Source organism: Bidens hawaiensis, unplaced genomic scaffold (genome assembly GCF_021521415.1).
Source record: "Bidens hawaiensis isolate Kalapana, Puna unplaced genomic scaffold, B.hawaiensis_p1.1 tig00007410_1, whole genome shotgun sequence".
NCBI lineage: Eukaryota > Viridiplantae > Streptophyta > Magnoliopsida > Asterales > Asteraceae > Bidens > Bidens hawaiensis.
In genome coordinates, this window is record NW_027491514.1 from 307,542 (window position 1) to 327,831 (window position 20,290).

Here is a 20,290-nt window from a genome sequence, read left to right on the forward strand (position 1 = left end):
TATAGGACAAGATGATATAACTTAGTCCTAAACGGTTCGTGTCGTGAAAACCGACACGAAAACATTTAAAATTTGCTATTTTAAGATAATATTAACAAAAATGAAAACAACATATTTTTACAATGTAACTTATAAACTCGACTAATATATATGTAACAAGTATTTTTCATGATTTAAAAGTTACATTTTATTACGAAGAATCAAACGATTCGTTTTTAAACATAAAATCGACAAAACCGACAAGAATTATGAAAAATAAAAGATTAATATTTTCTTAAAATTTTCCAGCAACTGAAACTTAAAATATTTTATTATATTTGTATATTTTAATTGTTTATTAATTAATTTAGTTATTTAAATAATAGTTAACGGAAAAACGAACTATGTGTACTTGTTAACTTAATAGGAACTTATTTGCTTATGTGGACACTAGATTAGGATTAATAAACTAAATACCAAGTTTATTAACAAGACGTGTACTAATGTAGGACACGAGATTTTGGAACGAAAGACTACAAACCGTGAGTTTCTCTATCAACCCCTCGTTTTCGAATCATTTTTTATTGTGTTTTGGGGGAAAGGCATATTCTTTATATTGATATTTATATTGAAGTTTTATAAAAGTATTTTATTTTATAAACCGTTTAAAAAGTGAGACGAGTCAACAATTGGTTAAATAAATGTTAACCGAATTAATAAGGGCATAGAAATATTGGTAGATCTATCGGGGTGACGCCCCCCCCCCCCCCCTTCCAATCGCGTTGGGTTAAAAATGGTAATAGCTTGAGTATGGTATGTATCGAGTTATCAATTTTGATAGTCATACATTTGTTGTACTCATTGCTAGTTTACAACAGTACGATTTGTTTAAAAAGTAAAATGCTTCGTTTTGATGGTAAGTTTGATTGCTGAACTATTATTATTACCATATTAAAAGGTCGATGGAAAGGCCACCACCGTCGCTTATGGTAATAGATTATGGATGATAAAAGAATGGTTGTTGAACCATGGTATGGAATTATATATATATGCATAAATAAATAAAGCATGAACTAACTACCGATTACCTTGACCCACTAATTCTAAATAATTGATAAAACAATTAATACTATAATTTAATATGCATAAATAAATAAAGCATGTAACAGAGAAGACATGATAAAACGACAATTTAAAGTACGGTATGAATTAGACATTAGGATCTAATATTTTAACCACCATCAAAATGTGATTATCAATAAAAAATATTAAAATATTATGTGTTCTCCTTCATGACCGATCCACCGCACAACCAACCGAGAATATTAACTCCTAACGTGTCGTAGGGGTATTAAGTTTGAAAAAAATTGAAGGGTAGTATCGTCATAGACTAAGTAAACGGAGACCTTGATTTCATAATTTCGCATGCGACCTTGACTTCATGAGAGTGTTAATTTTTAATAATTCATAAGATCGGCTAGAATGCTTAAAATCGAATTTGTTTCAATATTTTAAAATTTTATTGCGTGTCTACATACTATTGGTGAGTAATTAATATCACTATATGATATCTACTATTGTGTATTACCTAGGTGTAATTTTAAATGAGTCAATTTAGGTTGTTTTAAAAGTTAAATAAATTGATTTGATTAAAAGGGTTTTATTAAATGGGTTAAAATGGGTTATCTGAATTTCCATCTTGTTATTTTCAGGTCAAAATTGATTGACAAATTCAAAGAAATGAGTTGATGTGGGTTAGTATCATAAGAAAATGTGGTAGATTTCGGATCGAAACGGTTTACGCGGGAGGCAGGTTTCGGCACGAAACAGGTTTCAGATTGGAACGGGTTCGGTGCAGGTTCAAACCAGAACGAGTTTTCACATGAGACGTGCCGGGTTTTTGTTTCTTTTTGGTCGATTCCGGACTCATTTTTGTCCGGTTTTTCAGTATTGTTTTTGTTCGGTTTCAAGCTTTTAGTTTGGTTTTGATCGATTTTTCTATGGCTTTTGTGATATTATTGGTTACAATGTAAGAGAGATTTTAACTCAGGTAATGTGAATGACAAGTGTTTGAAAAAAAGTTAATATATGAAAGCATCAATTGCTTCCTACATTAATCGTTGAAGACTATGGGTACAGTTAAAATATAAAGGACAACAAAAATGAGATTGGTGAGAAGGAATTTAGTCCATTGATCTTAGATTTGAATGGCTGAGATTATTTTAATATATTAAAATTGATGAAAAGGGCATGAAGGTAATAACCCATCTTTGTTGACTTTCTCTCTCCACATTCAAGGCACATGTCAATTCTCCTATCATTCTAAAATGTTCATAACTTTTTCATACGAAATTAATTTTGTTAAAAAAATCACCATAATAATAAGCGTTTTTTATCTTTAATATGAGTATTATATTGTTATATAAAAATAAAAAAAAATTAAGAGAAAATTCCTAAAATAGCCCATTTATAGAATGTGGCTCCAAGTTTGTCCCCCCAAACTCAAGTTTCCAACTTTGTCCCTTTGGTATCTCGTCGCCGGCGACATGTTAGCGAACACCGACAATGTGTTGACATAACATAGGGTTGACAATGCATTATGTTGCTAACATAGGGTAGCAACGATGCGTTAATGTTTAAAGCAGGGGTTCCACGATGCGTTAGCTGATAACGCATCGCTGCTACCCTATGTTAGCAACATAAACGTATCTCGTCGCCAACGACATGTTAGCGAACACCGACGATGTGTTAACATAACATGGGGTTGACGATGCGTTAATGTTGCTAACATAGGGTAGCAGCGATGCGTTATCAACTAACGCATCGCTGCTACCCTACGTTAGCAACATAACGCATCGCCGTTACCCTACGTTAGTAACATAACGCATCGTCAACACAGATTCCGCCCACGTGTCGTTATCCTATTTGTTTCAGTAACGCATCGTCGGTGTTCGTTATCATGTCGTCGATGACGAGATACCAAAGGGACAAAGTTGGAAACTTGAATTAGTGGGGATAATCTTGGAAACACATTATCTAAATGGGCTATTATGAGAATTTTCCCAAAAATTAATGGGTTTTTTTAATTGTGTTTTTTTGTTGTTCATTGTGTCTTTTAGTTGAGTTTTCATATGAATTGTATTATAGATTTTGATCATTATATATTTCAATTGGTACCCATATTAAAGACAAAAATTAAAAACAAAGATTACGTCATTGTTTTGTTCGTCATTAACTTTTAGTCATTGCGTAATACGTTCATTGTCTTTTATTCGGATTGACATATGACAAATTCATTTAATTTGAGAAAAATAGTATTGCGTGCATTGTATATTACGTTCAAGTCATTGTGTAATATGCTGTTTCCATTGTCTTTTACGTTTCAAGTCATTATGTTATATATATTCACCATTGTGTCTTACGTTTAAAATCATTGTGTTATACGTATTCACCAATGTGTCTTACGTTTTAGTTCATTGTGTTATACGTATTCACCATTGTGTCTTACGTTTTATGTCATTGTGTTATAAGTATTCACCATTGTGTTTTACGTTTTAAGTTATTGTGTAAAATGTATTAATCATTGTGTTTTATGTATTAGATAATTTGTTGCTATTTTATAATTATTTTTATATATTATTATCACACAACGGTGTTATTAGTATTTAAAAAAACATAATGGTGAGTTGAAAGACACAATGACGAAAAACAATGACCAAAAAAGACACACTGATAAGCGAAAAGACACAATAGTGTGCGAAAAGACACAATGGTGTGCGAAAAGGCACAATGACGAAAAAAGACACAATGATAAGCGGAAAGACACAATGGTGTGCGAAAAGGCAAAATGACGAAAAAAGACACAATGATAAGCGAAAGGACACAATGATAAGCGAAAAGGCATAATGGTGTGCGAAAAGACACAATGATAAGCGAAAAGACACAATGATGAACGAAAAGACATAATGACGTAATTTTTGTTTTAAATTTTATATAACAAAAGTCATACTCATATTAAAGATAAAAAAACGTTTGTTATTATAATGATTTTTTTTTTAAATAATCATACGAAAAAGTTATAGACGTTCTAAAATGATGGGGGTATTAATATGTGCATTGCATGTGGAGAGAGAAAATATATATAATTACCTCTATACCATTATTTGGCCCCACTTGACACATGTCAATTATTTATTGCTTCTCACACTTTTCATTTTTATTACCCTTTATAAAATAAATTGACCCACAAAATGATATCTACTGTTGAGTATTACCATTTTGGTGTGATGGTCAATAGATTTTTCTATGGCTTTTATGAAATTATTGGTTTCAATGTAAGAGAGTTTGAACTCAGAGAACGTTGATGACTAAGTGTTTGAATAAAAGTTTATTTAGAAAAGCATCGGTTGTTTCCTACTTTAATCGTTGAAAAGACTAACTAAAGTGAGCCCACCTTTTTAATTCTCCCTCGCTATAAATTCACATCCACAATCCCACAAACTACATCAAACAAACAAACCACCATGAAAACATACGAAATCCTCCTAGTTTCCGGAGTACTTTTGGCCGGAATCCTCAGCTCCGCTGCCCAGAACTGCGGCTGTAGTCCAGACTTGTGCTGCAGCCAGTACGGTTTTTGTGGCAGTGGCGATCAATACTGTGGAGCCGGATGCCAAGCAGGGCCGTGTACCACGACTCCAACTAATAATGTTGATGTTAGTAGCGTTGTGACAGATGCATTTTTCGATGGGATCCTCAATCAAGCAGGGGGCGATTGCAGAGGGAGAGGATTTTATACGCGTACTGCCTTTCTTCAAGCCGTGGGAAATTATGGCGAGTTCGGAAAGGCTGGTTCGGAAGATGATTCAAAGAGGGAGATTGCGGCTTTCTTTGCACATGTTACCCATGAAACTGGATGTAAGATAATTCTACTACTTTTAATTTTTATAAATGTAGTTATATATTTTACAGAAGTATGTTACGTAAATAATTACAGATCTATATTAAATTACAACTAAAATATACTGTTATTTTAAGTAAACATCGTTGTGGACTAAATCATTTGGTGATTACCAACAGACAATCCTGTAAAAAGATAAAAGGCCGGTAACATTAATTAAAAAAGGCAAACTAAAAAGTCATCAGTTATCCTTCGTTGATTAATAACAAGTACGAAACGGGGTAGCCGAGAGATAACCAACGACCATCTGGCGCTGGTAAGTCTAGATCTGGCCGGTCGTTTATCTATCAATTAAAATGTAACGACAAGAATTCATTACTATCTCTCTGATGGAATATCAATGATAGAATGCCGTTGGTATCAGCATTCACTGACGAATGTGTACGTCAGTGAAAGTTATTCTTTTTATTAACTGTCTTATCATTTCATGTGTGAGCAGCTTTTTGTCACATTGAAGAAACAAATCCTCCACAGAATTATTGCGATAATAGTAAAACTCAATATCCGTGTACCCCTGGCAAAAGTTATTATGGGAGAGGTCCACTCCAGTTGTCATGGAACTACAACTATGGTGCAGCCGGCAACAGCATTGGGTTTGACGGGCTCAACAATCCCGAAACTGTGGCCACGGATCCTGTGATCTCTTTTCGGACCGCATTGTGGTTTTGGATGAACAGCGTCCACTCGGTCATTGGTCAAGGCTTTGGAGCGACTATTCGAGCAATCAATGGAAACGAATGTAATGGTGGTAGTCCAGACAAAGTAAGTGCTCGTGTCCAATACTACACTCAATACTGTAACCAATTTGGAGTTGCACCTGGCGATAACCTTCAATGTTAGGCTATGTGATGTTATGGGATATCTATCCTAAAACTTTATATTCATAATTGTATAACATTGTTGTTCAAGGACTCTGTCTCTACAGATATACCTATATGGTATATATATTATCTATACGTGTTACACCATATTAATTGAAATAAATGAAAAAGACTATGATTTAAGTTTCTAAAGTTTGTAATGATTTGTATTTACATATGATCAGGATTTGCGTCCTTTTTTATATAATTTATAAGACTGCTGGGATACCATGAGAATCACAAAGGTTATCTGTCGCTTGCATCTAATAGAATGACATTTACCGATTATTTACCGACGGGTTATATATTGACAAGTTACGGAGAAACACTCGTCGGTGACGGGCACACTCGTTCGTAAACTATTTTGAATAACTAAATAGTTTTTAATTAAACTAAGGAAGCGTTTGGTAGACAAGAATAAAACGGGGAATGGAATGACTCATACCGAGAAAATGAAAAAAATGAGTGTTATGCTGGTCAATGAATGTAATTAACGATTACACAAGGAACCCAATTTCATCAAATAACAAATTCACCCCCCCCCCCCTTTTACTCATTTCATTCATCTTTCTCCTTACTCTGTAGATTACACCACCTGATTACCACCACCACTATTGCCACCAACACCAACACCACCGTCACCACCATGCTATTGTAAAATGAAAATCAAAAAAGGTTTCTTTATTGATTGAGTTTTTTGTTGTATCTTTACAAGGAAGAACAATACAATTAAATATATGAACTTTTGGCTTAATAATGAAAGGCAGAAGATGCGAATCCTTGATTGATGGTGTTTCAACTTTTATGTCTTGTTGTCATTGGCCGCAGCAATATCCTAAGAAAGGAAAAAATGTCATAGATGATCATTTCGTTTATTTTATTTTTTAACACTCCCCCTCAAGTTGAGTAGTATGGTTTCCAATACTGATGTGCGAATATATATATATATATATAACACGAATCGCGACTAAGCTTTAAAAACCAAACAACCTATCCTAGTTCACACAAACGGCAAGTGTACCGGTCGCGTATAGCAAAGAAAAGAAAAGTCCGGATATGGAACTCGAAGACACGTGAGAACGGCTCAGATTATAAACCCTAATCCAAGTCCTACCTTAATATTTAATTGATTTTATTTTATTTTATTTAATTAATTTAAACTAACTTAACTTAACTTAACGAAACTAACTGGAAAACTTAACGGGGTTTTAATTGTAACATCTGGCAAAAATTTTCACTAATGTAATCATGTTTATCCATCATAATATCGTTTTATTTAATAAAATCTCTCTTTATTAAAGTTCAATATCTTGCAAACTCAACAAAAAGTCAAAATTCTGACACGAAACGAGTAAAACGTGCAAAAACCTCGGGCAGCGAGCCAGAAAGTAAATAAATCATTAGATTGATTAAACAATCTTAAAAGTTCAAAATATATATTAAAACATGTGAGACAATACATAAACATAATTTAGGAAGACTGGAATCGTAAAAACTGAAAAATAAATAAGCACAAGCCAGTACAGGACCCGGAAAGCACATGACACAAATTATTTTCAGAAAAATAGTTTTTATAGTTCATACTGCCAGGAATTTGATTTCGTTCAAAGTATGACAAAAATTATTAAAAACGGGATCCGTTTGAATATCTAAATCACGCAATACGTTAAACGATTGATCGGTACTAACTAGTTTATAACTAGGGATGGCAATGGGTCGGGTCTTGGAAGGGTCTAGGTATTCCCAGACCCGAACCTGATTATAAAAAATCGTCCCAGACCCGTCGGGTTTTTATCAGGTAATTACCCATCGGGTATCGGGTAAACCCGCGGGTTTCGGGCATACCCGTCGAGCACACCCAAATTAAACCCATTGGGTTTCTATCGGGTTTTGACAATATATATATATATATATATATATATATACTAATCAATTACTAAATAGTTGATAAGGTCCTTAAGAAATTGAAGAGTCAAATTATATTTTAATAGATTAATATATATGATATAACTAGTTTTTATCCCTAGTGTTACGGGGGTTGTTTTATATTATTTGTTCTAATGTTTATTTATTTTTTGCATTTATATTTTTTTATTGTATGAAAGTTAATAATATACTTATGGCTTGATGATAAATTGTTTGACAAATAAATGAGATGCTATACCCCGATTTAAAATCTATATGGTTTTAATGAGACCCAAGACCCGTTTATTTCTTTTAATATAAAATTGGTTTTTTAATTATAAATAATATTTATGAAAGTTAATAATATACTTATGGTTTGATGAGACACAAGACTCGTTTATTTTTCTTTTACTATCAAATTGGTTTTTTAATTTAAATAATATATATATCTTTTTTAAAATAAACAAGATACTAATTTTTAGTATATCCTATTTTAAGGATTTTTACATCAATAATTTGGTGAAAATAATTTTTAATTTAATTTGATGTTTTAACCCGTTTAAGAAATATCTGGGTGGTTTGGTAATACCCATAACCATGAATTCGGGTCAAATGCATGAGAAACCTCCATTTAAAAATCAACAAATCTGATGACTCCGAAAAAAAGGAGAGTGACCACATCGCGACACCTAGGATATTTAGGTTTTCGTTTATATATATTATAGATATAATAATATTAAACTGTTCAAATGTTACGATAACTTTAAGTTAATAGAACTAACAAAAGCGAAAAAATATATTATTTTTAATATTATTATATACTAAACTTATATATATATATATATATATATATATATAGAATATGTAAAAAATTATGCCGGGTATAGCGGTATATAATTGGGTAAATTGGTCAATGTTATCGGGTAATCGGGTCGGGTAACCGGATATTTTATAAATCCCAAACCTGTCCTAGACCCGTGAAAAATTTCGAAACCCCTCCCAAACCCGTCCCAAACCCTAATGGAACGGGTAATACCCGTCCCAATTATGTCGGGTTTCGGGTATTCCCATCGGGTCCTGGTTTAACTGCCATCCCTACTAATAGCCCAACCCTTTCACATACCCCCCCTTCCTTGGCCGGTTTCTATAACACCTCACACCCCACCTCCTTTTTCCACCAATAATCACTCTCCAAATTCCCTAACTAATGATTGCTACTTCTAGAAGATCCATGTGTTGTAACCACCCCATCACTCCACCTTTCACTTTACAATCTTACTCACAACTCTACACTCCTCTTTTCCCTCTTAAAAACCCATGGCCAAACACCCATCATGTAACAACTCGGATTTTATATTAGTATTTATTAATCATAACCGACCCGCTTTTATGTAACAACAAATATCACGATATTCGAGTATTTATTATTTTAATACTATTTGGTTAATTTATTTAATATATATATATATATATATATATATATCATAATAACTTTGAGATATATATAATTTACACCCTACACTATACTTTGACCACATTATGTATCCACTTTGTAATATCATGGACCGTTTCACAAATCTAATTTAATAGTTTGTTTACCCAGATCCAACACCCAACCCATATCCTATATCCGACCCACATCGTAACCCACGACCCGTTTTAGTTTGCTTGCATCTCAATGTTCGTTCTAAACATGGAATTGATATTGGTAAATTGTTACGCATTTTCTAAACCTCACCGACAACCTAAATAAGAAAGCACGATAAAAATTATAAGAATTAACTTACTAACAAAACCCGTCTTTATCACTAATTTGAGATACCATATAGGGTTCAAAAGATTGCAATTAAACTTGTGCACTCCATCCCCTCAATCTCGCGACCAAACCCTACGAACCAATTGAGTTAACATCGGCGGTGCTTCGCGTTCTTGATCTTATGTTCAAGCCGTCCTTAACCCGTTTGTGTTATACCATCTAATCATCATCATAACCTAATTAAACTTGCTAGCACCATCTAATTAACCTATCGATCTTAACCCCTAAACGTAATTGGCTTTAAACCGTCTAAATCTGCCGTTCTGATCCCATCTTTGGCCGCCAGCCTCGACTCGGAGTTCACCATCAATACGTCATCCAATCAGGTAATTGATTCATGTAAACTATTTGCGATATCTTGGTTAACGCTAACCTTAACCTTAACCGAACAAACTTTTAATGGATTAATCAGTTGGGATTTCTAGGGTTTTATAATCAATTTGGGGATAAATTTACATATGTATTTAAATTATTGTTTCTGCATTGTAATCATCTGGCACACCAGCGCTGGGCTGGGTGCATTAAATATGTAAGCCGGCTGCCACCCGGGGTCGAGTCCCGGTGGCTCGTTTTTATTATTTTTATTGTTTTATTTTAAATAAATTTAGATGGTTATAGCAAGCCATAATTAATATTAAATGCTAATCAAATATTATTTTCACTAAACCGAAATTAGTAGATTAACGTTCTTGTAAATTAATCTTGTCTCAAGATTTTGTATATATATATATATATATATATGCATGTATGTCTATATGCTTATACATGTGAATGCTTTGTAAATATATATTCATAATAAACTTTAACTTATAAAAACCCGACACTTTGATTCACGTTTCGTCATCATTAAACATCTTTACAAACTTACTTAGGTATATATATATATATATATTATTTATCCAATAAACGTAATGAATAGATTTTCCTTAAAAGATTTAAACAAAATATTTATTTATATCTTACTACATACTATATTTAATTATCTACACATTATTATAATTATTGTATTTATTTATGTAGATATTATTATTATAAATATATTTTATATTAAAACTATTTATTTAAATTATGTATTTATAAGTCTAATTGTATGATTTTTATCAAGTATATGTAATGGTGACTCTATAAATAATAATCACTAATATTGATCCTTGCAATTATAGTGATCCATTGATTAATAAACATTCTAATCCCAAACTTAACTCAAATCACACCGAAATCTTAACTCATTAAATAGTGTATATCTTTAATAATTAATTCATGTTATTATTATTTAACTAGGAATCCTTGACGGTATATCTCGAAGGGTTTACTTTTCTCATCATCCTCTTCTGTATTTCGTTCATCTGATCAGGTGAGTAATCACTCCCATATTTTACTTATTTTCAAATGTTTTGGGGACACTTGCGTACCATTTATCATATTATTTATCTTATTATTTCTCAAATGCAAACTGTGATCTTTGTGCTGTGTATCAATTGAATGATTGCATGTTACTTGCTAGTTGCTTACTTGCTTTCTTGAATCGCATTCGGAGAGGTCCAACATAATCTCATTATAGTATGATCATACGACCGTCGTAGTGGCCGGAGCCCGATCACATTGGCAATGGTTTCACCGACACCTCATTTTTGGTAACCAATGCCCATTCGCATGGCAACGGTTTAGCCCTTTCTTTATGGTTGATTGTTTATGTATGTGCTATGGTTTAATTGGTTATACTCACAGATAACAGTTTTGCCTATTTTTATTCACTTATATCATTATATATTATTACCATTTTTGTTTGTCAAAAATGGTGATCTACTCACTCAACATGTGTTGTTGACAAATATATATATTTTGTACGCATTTGCAGGTTATAGATTGGATTGCTTATCGAACTGAGCTCACGTAGAGATGACCTTAGGATGTTAAAAATAAACAAGAATAGTTGGTTTTGTATTGTAATTTTCTCTATTTTTGTTGTACTTAAATGTTCGTTGACAATTAATAAATTAATTAGATATTGTCGCTTTACAATTGCATGTTAGTACCTTGTGAGCTGTGGCAATCAGCTCACGCCCCGACATTTCCGCCTTAGGTTGGGGTGTGACAGATTGGTATCAGAGCCGAAGGTTTAAGATACGTCGCTAGTGGTTCCTTAGTAACATGCTTAGGAACCCCATACGTGCTTATTTGTTTACCTGATGTGTTCAATTTGATTGTTTGCAGCTTTCGTAATTACTTGTTATATTAAATACTTATTTAACTGCTTAACTAATTGTTTATTTTATTGTCGTGCACACACACACAACTCTGAAGCTATGCTTCACTTTCAAAATATTTTATAACTCCGAGACTATATCTTATTCTCAAAATATTTTTATAACTTCGAGGCTATGCCTCAATCTTAAAATGCTTATATTAAATTTTATTAGATTACCTTTTATTGTCGGAAATTTCCTTGCGAATTTCATAGCTTTGTTTTTGCTTGTTTTCACTTAAAACTAGGAAGTGTGACAAGATTCCCCGCCATTGTGGGAATTGCCATGCGACCGACACTTTAAGCGTTTAACGTAACCGGCTAAACGGTTACACCATTTATTGTGTTTTATTGTTTTTAAAATGTCTAGTCGGGTGTAAAACCCATGAGACGCCATGGACACGCCAACTGGACATTTACACAATTTGTTATATTTGCGATATATTGTTGGCACATTATCATTTGTGGTGATACACGAGATGTTTCAACTACCTATGCTTGAGTTCGTTTATTCGTTATTTAGTTTGGTCGGTCAAATCGCTATGTAACGCTCATGGGCCGACAAATTCAATTGTTTCGTTGATTCGAGAATTAAGTTGGGCCATTTAAATTGCCATGTAATGCTCATGGGAGGCCAACTCACACATTTGTTTTGATTTTTGGTATGCTAATAAGTTGGGAAAACAAAATGCCATGGAAAGCTCATGGGAAACCCACTATATCAAGAAACTTACGTTATTTTTTTTATTTGTTTATGTATTTTATTTTATTTGAAACAAGTTACGATTTGACTCAATTACTTAATTATTCAATTACATCGAATCAAGACTTACTGATTCAATTCATTCGTATACTCACAAATATTTTTATTTTCATAATGGAACTCAAATCATGCACTCAATGGGACTCTGTTATCACAAGTCCATCTAAACAACTTACTATTTAATTATCTAATCGGTTATCTCGCACTCATATTATCACATTCACAAATTATCAAGAGCGATTAATCGCGCTATTTTCTCATACGCATATTACAGCATCATCAAACTATCAAATATAATAAAAGTATTATTAAATACCTTAATATTTGAACAATATCCCTCATGTTCACGATTATCACGTTAGCAATTAACGAACTTATCACAAGTAACTCAATACCCCCAATAACTATCAATTACATCTCAGTTATCACCTTCAAATTTTAAGTACTAACATTTTAATTTGTTATGCTTCGACAATAAGCTCATATCAAATCACCTCATTGATTATATCATCTACTTAACAAATTGCCGTATAGACTATCTCATTTAAATTCTGACTTATCCTTAAGTCATGATTAACGCTAGCACAACTTATGTCGAATATCACTATTTTCTTAATAACTAATAAGAAATTTACACAACTTATTATTTATACTCATTGAATCTCAATTTATATAATTATAGAAGGATTTCTACATCAAACAATATAGATAATATATTCTCTACACCCGCTTTATGACCACAAGTACTGTCAAAGAGATAGCTCCTACAATCTCTAGGGTATAAATCCTAACTCAAAACACTAATACAATCAATTTAATCTTGTTCACTAACTTCTTTTAGAGAAATTTCGATTCATTTACCCTTACTCACCCTCATAACAACGATAATAGCAAGCACAAGCTTAATAATCGAGTTTAGGTTATTAAGTAAACCAATTATCAATCTCAACGAAATCATAGTGTCCCAAACAAGAAACCTTACACCGGAATACGCTCGTTACGTCTTATTTGTGATTTTTGTCATCCGACTCAATCCTTGTGTCATTCTTACACTCACTATAACCGTTATGGTTATCCCGTTAACATTTTCCGTACACTGCCTATGACACAAGACATCCCACAACGTTCTATACCATCGACCTAGCTTTATACACCTGCTACACGCTACACGTGCCTTCTACAATTATGGAGACCCTAATCACCTACGCAACACATTGCTCTTTACCCATTTACGCCGAGATTAAATTATATCGGCACCATGCCATACTACTCATGCTCATTTAGCCTAAACCTACTAACCCTATGCCTTTTAGGCTTTTCTTCATGTAACAAGGTCATTCTCGCTTATTCGATTCTAGACCCGCAAGACTTAATTTCATCAAGCTTGCCTTAGTCAAACCTCGTTTTTACAAACCTATTCGAGGTGCCACAAATCATTGGATAACAATCATTAAAGTTTTCATAAGCTCAATTAACAAAGGTGTTTTGAATCAAACCAATCGTAGTTATGTTTTCACAAAGAAGATTTTTATCGTCTTCATCATTTTCGTCTAAACGTATTTTGTAATCAATTATACCTTAAACGATTATTTGTCTAAATTAGTTATTTTGGAACAAACCCAACTTGGAAAATCCATCATTTTAAGTATCTTTTTCGCATACAATAAAATTTTTCTTATCTTTCCAAAGGTCAATATCGTTGGTTGCCGTACTTATCTATACGTTAGGTTTTACTTAATCAAAATTATAGGATTTGGTTCATTAACATTTCGTCAACTAATCCAAATATTTCTGTTCGATCAGCCTTAATTATTCAAATTTTTATGATACTGATTAATCAAGTTATTCATAACTAAGTTTATTAAAGAAGGTATTTCTGTCACTTTGATCTAAACATACTTTACCTTTCTCAATCGTATATTATAACAAATATTTATTCGATTTTTGGATTTAAACAACTTCAAATCTAATAAATTATTAATTTTACGTGATTATGCTCATACATAAAATCTATCTTTTCAAAAGACAACTTCCTATAATGCTGTGTTCCTATTTTATCTCTTGACCTCATTCATCCCAATTCGTTTCGCGCTCAACCCTAAGAAATCCTTTCCTTTTCTAGCTTCCAATAATTTATAACTTTTATCAAAAGACGTTTTAAAAATGTTAATCTTCTATTAGAATAACTCAGAAATTCAATTCAGTTTTAGTAATATTTTCTAATTATAAACAAAACGTAATAAAACTCATGTTTCCTCAATAGTCGTGTTTTGCAAACGTTTTGTAACCCACATAATGAGACGAGTTATGTGGACCATCCGACGATCCAAGTAATTTTGGAGGCCTACATAATTATCGAAATCCTCACATGGAAATCATAATGCGTGCAATTGTGTGTCATAATATAGAATTGAAAGTAGTTGGAATAACAGTACAAATGTAGAGATGATAAGGACATGGTGGATACGCCGCTGGTACATCCTATATATAAGTGTCCTTATCGAATTTGCATTTGGAGCGTTGTTTTAACTATTCAAAGTTCTTTGCTAGAATAAATTTTTAAAAATTTTATTTTTAAAATTTTCTTATCCTCAAAATTTAATAGTGTTGTTATAACATCCTTTAATTTCGGGACGAAATTTCCTAAAGTAGGGGAGACTGTAACAACTCGGATTTTATATTAGTATTTATTAATCATAACCGACCCGCTTTTATGCACGGGAATTTTTATCAAACAAATATCACGATATTCGAGTATTTATTATTTTAATACTATTTGGTTAATTTTTTTAATATATATATATATATATATATATATCATAATAACTTTGAGATATATATAATTTACACCCTACACTATACTTTGACCACATTATGTACCCACTTTGTAATATCAGGGACCTTTTCACAAATCTAATTTAATAGTTTGTTTACCCAGATCCAACACCCAACCCATATCCTATATCCGACCCACATCGTAACCCATGACCCGTTTTAGTTTGCTTGCACCTTAATGTTAGTTCTAAACATGAATTGATATTGGTAAATTGTTTATACGCGTTTTCTAAACCTCACCGACAATCTAAATAAGAAAGCACGATAAAAAATTATAAGAATTAACTTACTAACAAAACCCGTCTTTGTAACTAATTCGAGATACCATATAGGGTTCAAAAGATTGCAATTAAACTTGTGCACTCCATCCCCTCAATCTCGCGTCCAAACCCTACGAACCAATTGAGTTAACATCGGCGGTGCTTCGCGTTCTTGATCTTATGTTCAAGCCGTCCTTAACCTGTTTGTGTTATACCATCTAATCATCATCATAACCTAATTAAACTTGCCAGCACCATCTAATTAACCTATCGATCTTAACCCCTAAACCTAATTGGCTTTAAACCATCTAAATCTGCCGTTCTGATCCCATTTTTAGCCGCCAGCCTCGACTCGGAGTTCACCATCAATACGTCATCCAATCAGGTAATTGATTCATGTAAACTGTTTGCGATATCATGGTTAACGTTAACCCTAACCTTAATTGAACAAACTTTTAATTGATTAATCAATTGGGATTTCTAGGGTTTTATAATCAATTTGGGGATAAATTTACATATGTATTTAAATTATTGTTTCTGTATTGTAACTGGCACACCAGCGCTGGGCTGGGTGCATTAAATATGTAAGCCGGCTGCCACCCGGGGTCGAGTCCCGGTGGCTCGTTTTTATTATTTTTATTGTTTTATTTTAAATAAATTTAGATGGTTATAGCAAGCCATAATTAATATTAAATGCTAATCAAATATTATTTTCACTAAACCGAAACTAGTAGATTAACGTTCTTGTAAATTAATCTTGTCTCAAGATTTTGTATATCTATCTATATATATATATATATGCATGTATGTCTATATGCTTATACATGTGAATGCTTTGTAAATATATATTCATAATAAACTTTAACTTATAAAAACCCGACACTTTGATTCACGTTTCGTCATCATTTAACGTCTTTACAAATTTACTTAGGTATATATATATATATATATATATATATATTATTTATCTAATAAACGTAATGAATAGATTTCCTTAAAAGATTTAAACAAAATATTTAATTATATCCTACTACGTACTATATTTAATTATCTACACATTATTATAATTATTGTATTTATTTATGTAGATATTATTATTATAAATATATTTTATATTAAAACTATTTATTTAAATTATGTATTTATAAGTCTAATTGTATGATTTTTATCAAGTATATGTAATGGTGACTCTATAAATAATAATCACTAATATTGATCCTTGCAATTATAGTAATCCATTGATTAATAAATATTCTAATCCCAAACCTAACTCAAATCACACCGAAATCTTAACTCATTAAATAGTGTATATCTTTAATAATTAATTCATGTTATTATTATTTAACTAGGAATCCTTGACGGTATATCTCGAAGGGTTTACTTTTCTCATCATCCTATTCTGTATTTCGTTCATCTGATCAGGTGAGTAATCACTCCCCTATTTTACTAGTTTTCAAATGTTTTGGGGACACTTGCGTACCATTTATAATATTATTTATCTTATTATTTCTTAAACGCAAATTGTGATCTTTGTGCTTTGTATCAATTGAATGATTGCATGTTACTTGCTAGTTGCTTACTTTCTTACTTGAATCGCATTCGGAGAGGTCCAACATAATCTCATTATAGTATGATCATACGACCGTCGTAGTGGCCAGAGCCCGATCGCATTGGCAATGGTTTCACCGACACCTCATTTTTGGTAACCAATGCCCATTCGCATGGCAACGGTTTAGCCCTTTCTTTATGGTTGATTGTTTGTGTATGTGCTATGGTTTAATTGGTTATACTCACAGATAACAGTTTTGCCTATTTTTATTCACTTATATCATTATATATTATTACCATTTTTGTTTGTGTCAAAACTGGTGATCTACTCACTCAACATGTGTTGTTGACATATATATATATATATATATATATATATATATATATATATATATATATATATATATATATATATATTGTACGCATTTGCAGGTTATAGATTGGATTGCTTATCGAACTGAAGCTCACGTAGAGATGACCTTAGGATGTTAAACATAAACAAGAATAGTTGGTTTTGTATTGTAATTTTCTCTATTTTTTTTGTATTTAAATGTTCGTTGACAATTAATAAATTAATTAAATATTGTTGCTTTACAATTGCATGATTGTACCTTGTGAGCTGTGGCAATCAGCTCACGCCCTGACATTTCCGCCTTAGGTTTGGGTGTGACACCTCACATCATCCAAAATTCAAATATTATTCATAAACACACACATGCAAATCAATAATCAAACATAAAGGTTTAAATCAAGAATAAGAAGATTAAGTTACTAGGAATGGCATAGGAAGAAAGAGCATCACTCTCACACCATCACAACACCATTTTCATCTTTCAAGTCTCCAAGAACAAGTAAGTTTTAAATTATGAGTGATTACTAGATTTAAATGCATAAGATTTGTTGTTCTTGAGTTTGATTGAAGCTTGAAATTTTGATTTTAGGTGTTGTTGATCTTTTGATTATTTGATAAAAACTTGAATAAACTTGATGTTAGGGTTTGATGTTAGAATGATTTAGGATAATTATTGTTCATAAACTTGTTAGTATGGACTTAGATTGTTAAAGATTGTTGATAGAAATAAACAAAATATGAATATGTTTATAATTGTGAATTTGGGGATTTTTAGTATTGGATTAATTCAGAGGTTTTGAAGGGATTATTGAATCAAAAAGTGTTAAGGGATAACTTAATTGAAATTAAGATAGGTTGTATGCTAGAATTAACAATTGGAACTTGGAACTTGAAGATTGTTAAAGTTGCTAAATAAAGAAACTTTAATTTAAGAAAAGGTGAAAATTGGATTTTTATGTGAATACTTGTAATGAATATAATCAATATGTGATTAATAACAACTTAAACTAAGATAGGGTGGATGATTAGAAACTTGGATTAGTTAACACATTGTTAAAATAAATAACAACTTACTAAAGTTAGAAACTTTGTTAAAAGATGAATTGAAAGAATAAAATGAAAATAGAGCACCTAAGATGTATGAAACCCTATCAAACTAATTGAATGTATTAAACTTAAATGGTACTTAATCAAAGTAGAAGAAATAAATCAATTAGAATTATCAAATATTAAAAGTTACTAAAAGAGGAAACTTTATTAAAACAACACTTAGAGAATTTATAAAAATCCATGATCATTTTATTTGAATGATTGATTAAAGATTGTAAAGATGTGAATAATATAAAAGTGATTAGTTATAAACAACAGAATCATCTAAAAGCTAAAACATGATGTTGTTGAAAAAGACAATACTTGGATCATGAAAATTTAGATTCTTCCAAAATAGAATAAGAACCTTTTACTTAAAAGTAATATTTTGGATTATTAAGAACTTATAAAATAGGTTAAAGATCTAGACTTTTAAATAATTGCATATATAAAAATAACAAGCATAACTAGTAACATTGTTAATGAAACCTAAAATACGAACTAGAAACCTAACAGTCGATTAAACGTGTCTTATGGACTTATATGGTCAAAACTGAAATTTATGGTGAATTATGTGTCATTAGATGTGTGTTTAGTCCATAAATATAACTAGTAACATTGACTTGACGATAACGTTAACGGTCGAAAAATCGGGTTTTTGAACGAAACCGACACAACTATAAAGGACTATTTTAGAACAGCCCCTAAAGTGGTAAAATACTCATGTGTAACATAAGTTAAGACATGAGAAAAGGACAAGATAATAAAAACTTAGTCCTAAACGGTTCGTGTCGCGAAAACGACACAAAAACGTTAAAAAGTTGCTATTTTAATAAATATTAACAAAAACGAAAATAATATATTTTCACAAGTTAACTTGTAAAACTTGATTAATATATATGTAACAAGTAATTTACATGATTTATAAGTTACATTTAAAAAAAACACCGAAACGATCCATTTTAAACATAAAACCGACGAAACCGACAAGTTTAATGAAAAATAAAAGATTAATTTTTTCTTAAAAAATTTCTAGCAACTAAAACTTAAAATATTTTATTTTATTTTTTTATTAATTAATTTAATTAATTAAATAATAGTTAACGAAAAACCGAACTATGTGTGCTCGTTTATTTGCTTATGTGAATACTAGAGTATGACTAATAAACTAAAATGAGTTTTGTATAAAAACTAAAATCAAGTTTTTATTAACAAAACGTGTACTAATATAGTAAACGGGATTTTTGTAAACGAAAAGCTACAAAACCATGAGTTTCTCTATCGAACCCCGCTCGTTTTTAACGGGAATTGTTTTAAATCGATATTTAATTGTGTTTGGGGGGGAAAACATATTCTTCATTTCATATGGAATTCATTTGATATTGTAAATGCATTTTATTTTACAAACTGTGTCTAATGCGGGATGAGTCTAGTTGGCTATATAACTGTTAACCGAATTAATAAAGGCACAGAAATATAGGTAGATCTATCGGGGTTACGCCCCCTACTTCCAATCGCGTTGGGTTAAGAGTGGGTATATTTTGAGTATGGTATGTATCGAGTTATCAACTATGATAGTCATACGTAATATTGTATACTTTACTCGTCTACAACAACACAATTTGTTTTTGGTGATATAATGACGGTAGATCATTACACACGGTTGGTGTTATAATGG

General features: G+C 31.6%; 1 protein-coding gene across 1 annotated transcript; it reads left to right on the forward strand.

Annotated features, from left to right (window-relative positions):
• Positions 1-4,446: 4,446 nt before the first annotated feature.
• On the forward strand, positions 4,447-5,955 carry LOC143635097 (endochitinase EP3-like). Its single transcript, XM_077102995.1, has 2 exons — positions 4,447-4,896; positions 5,379-5,955. The coding sequence occupies exons 1-2, from the start codon at positions 4,503-4,505 to the stop codon at positions 5,777-5,779; spliced, it is 795 nt and encodes a 264-aa protein (XP_076959110.1). The 5' UTR covers positions 4,447-4,502; the 3' UTR covers positions 5,780-5,955.
• The last annotated feature ends 14,335 nt before the right edge of the window (positions 5,956-20,290 follow it).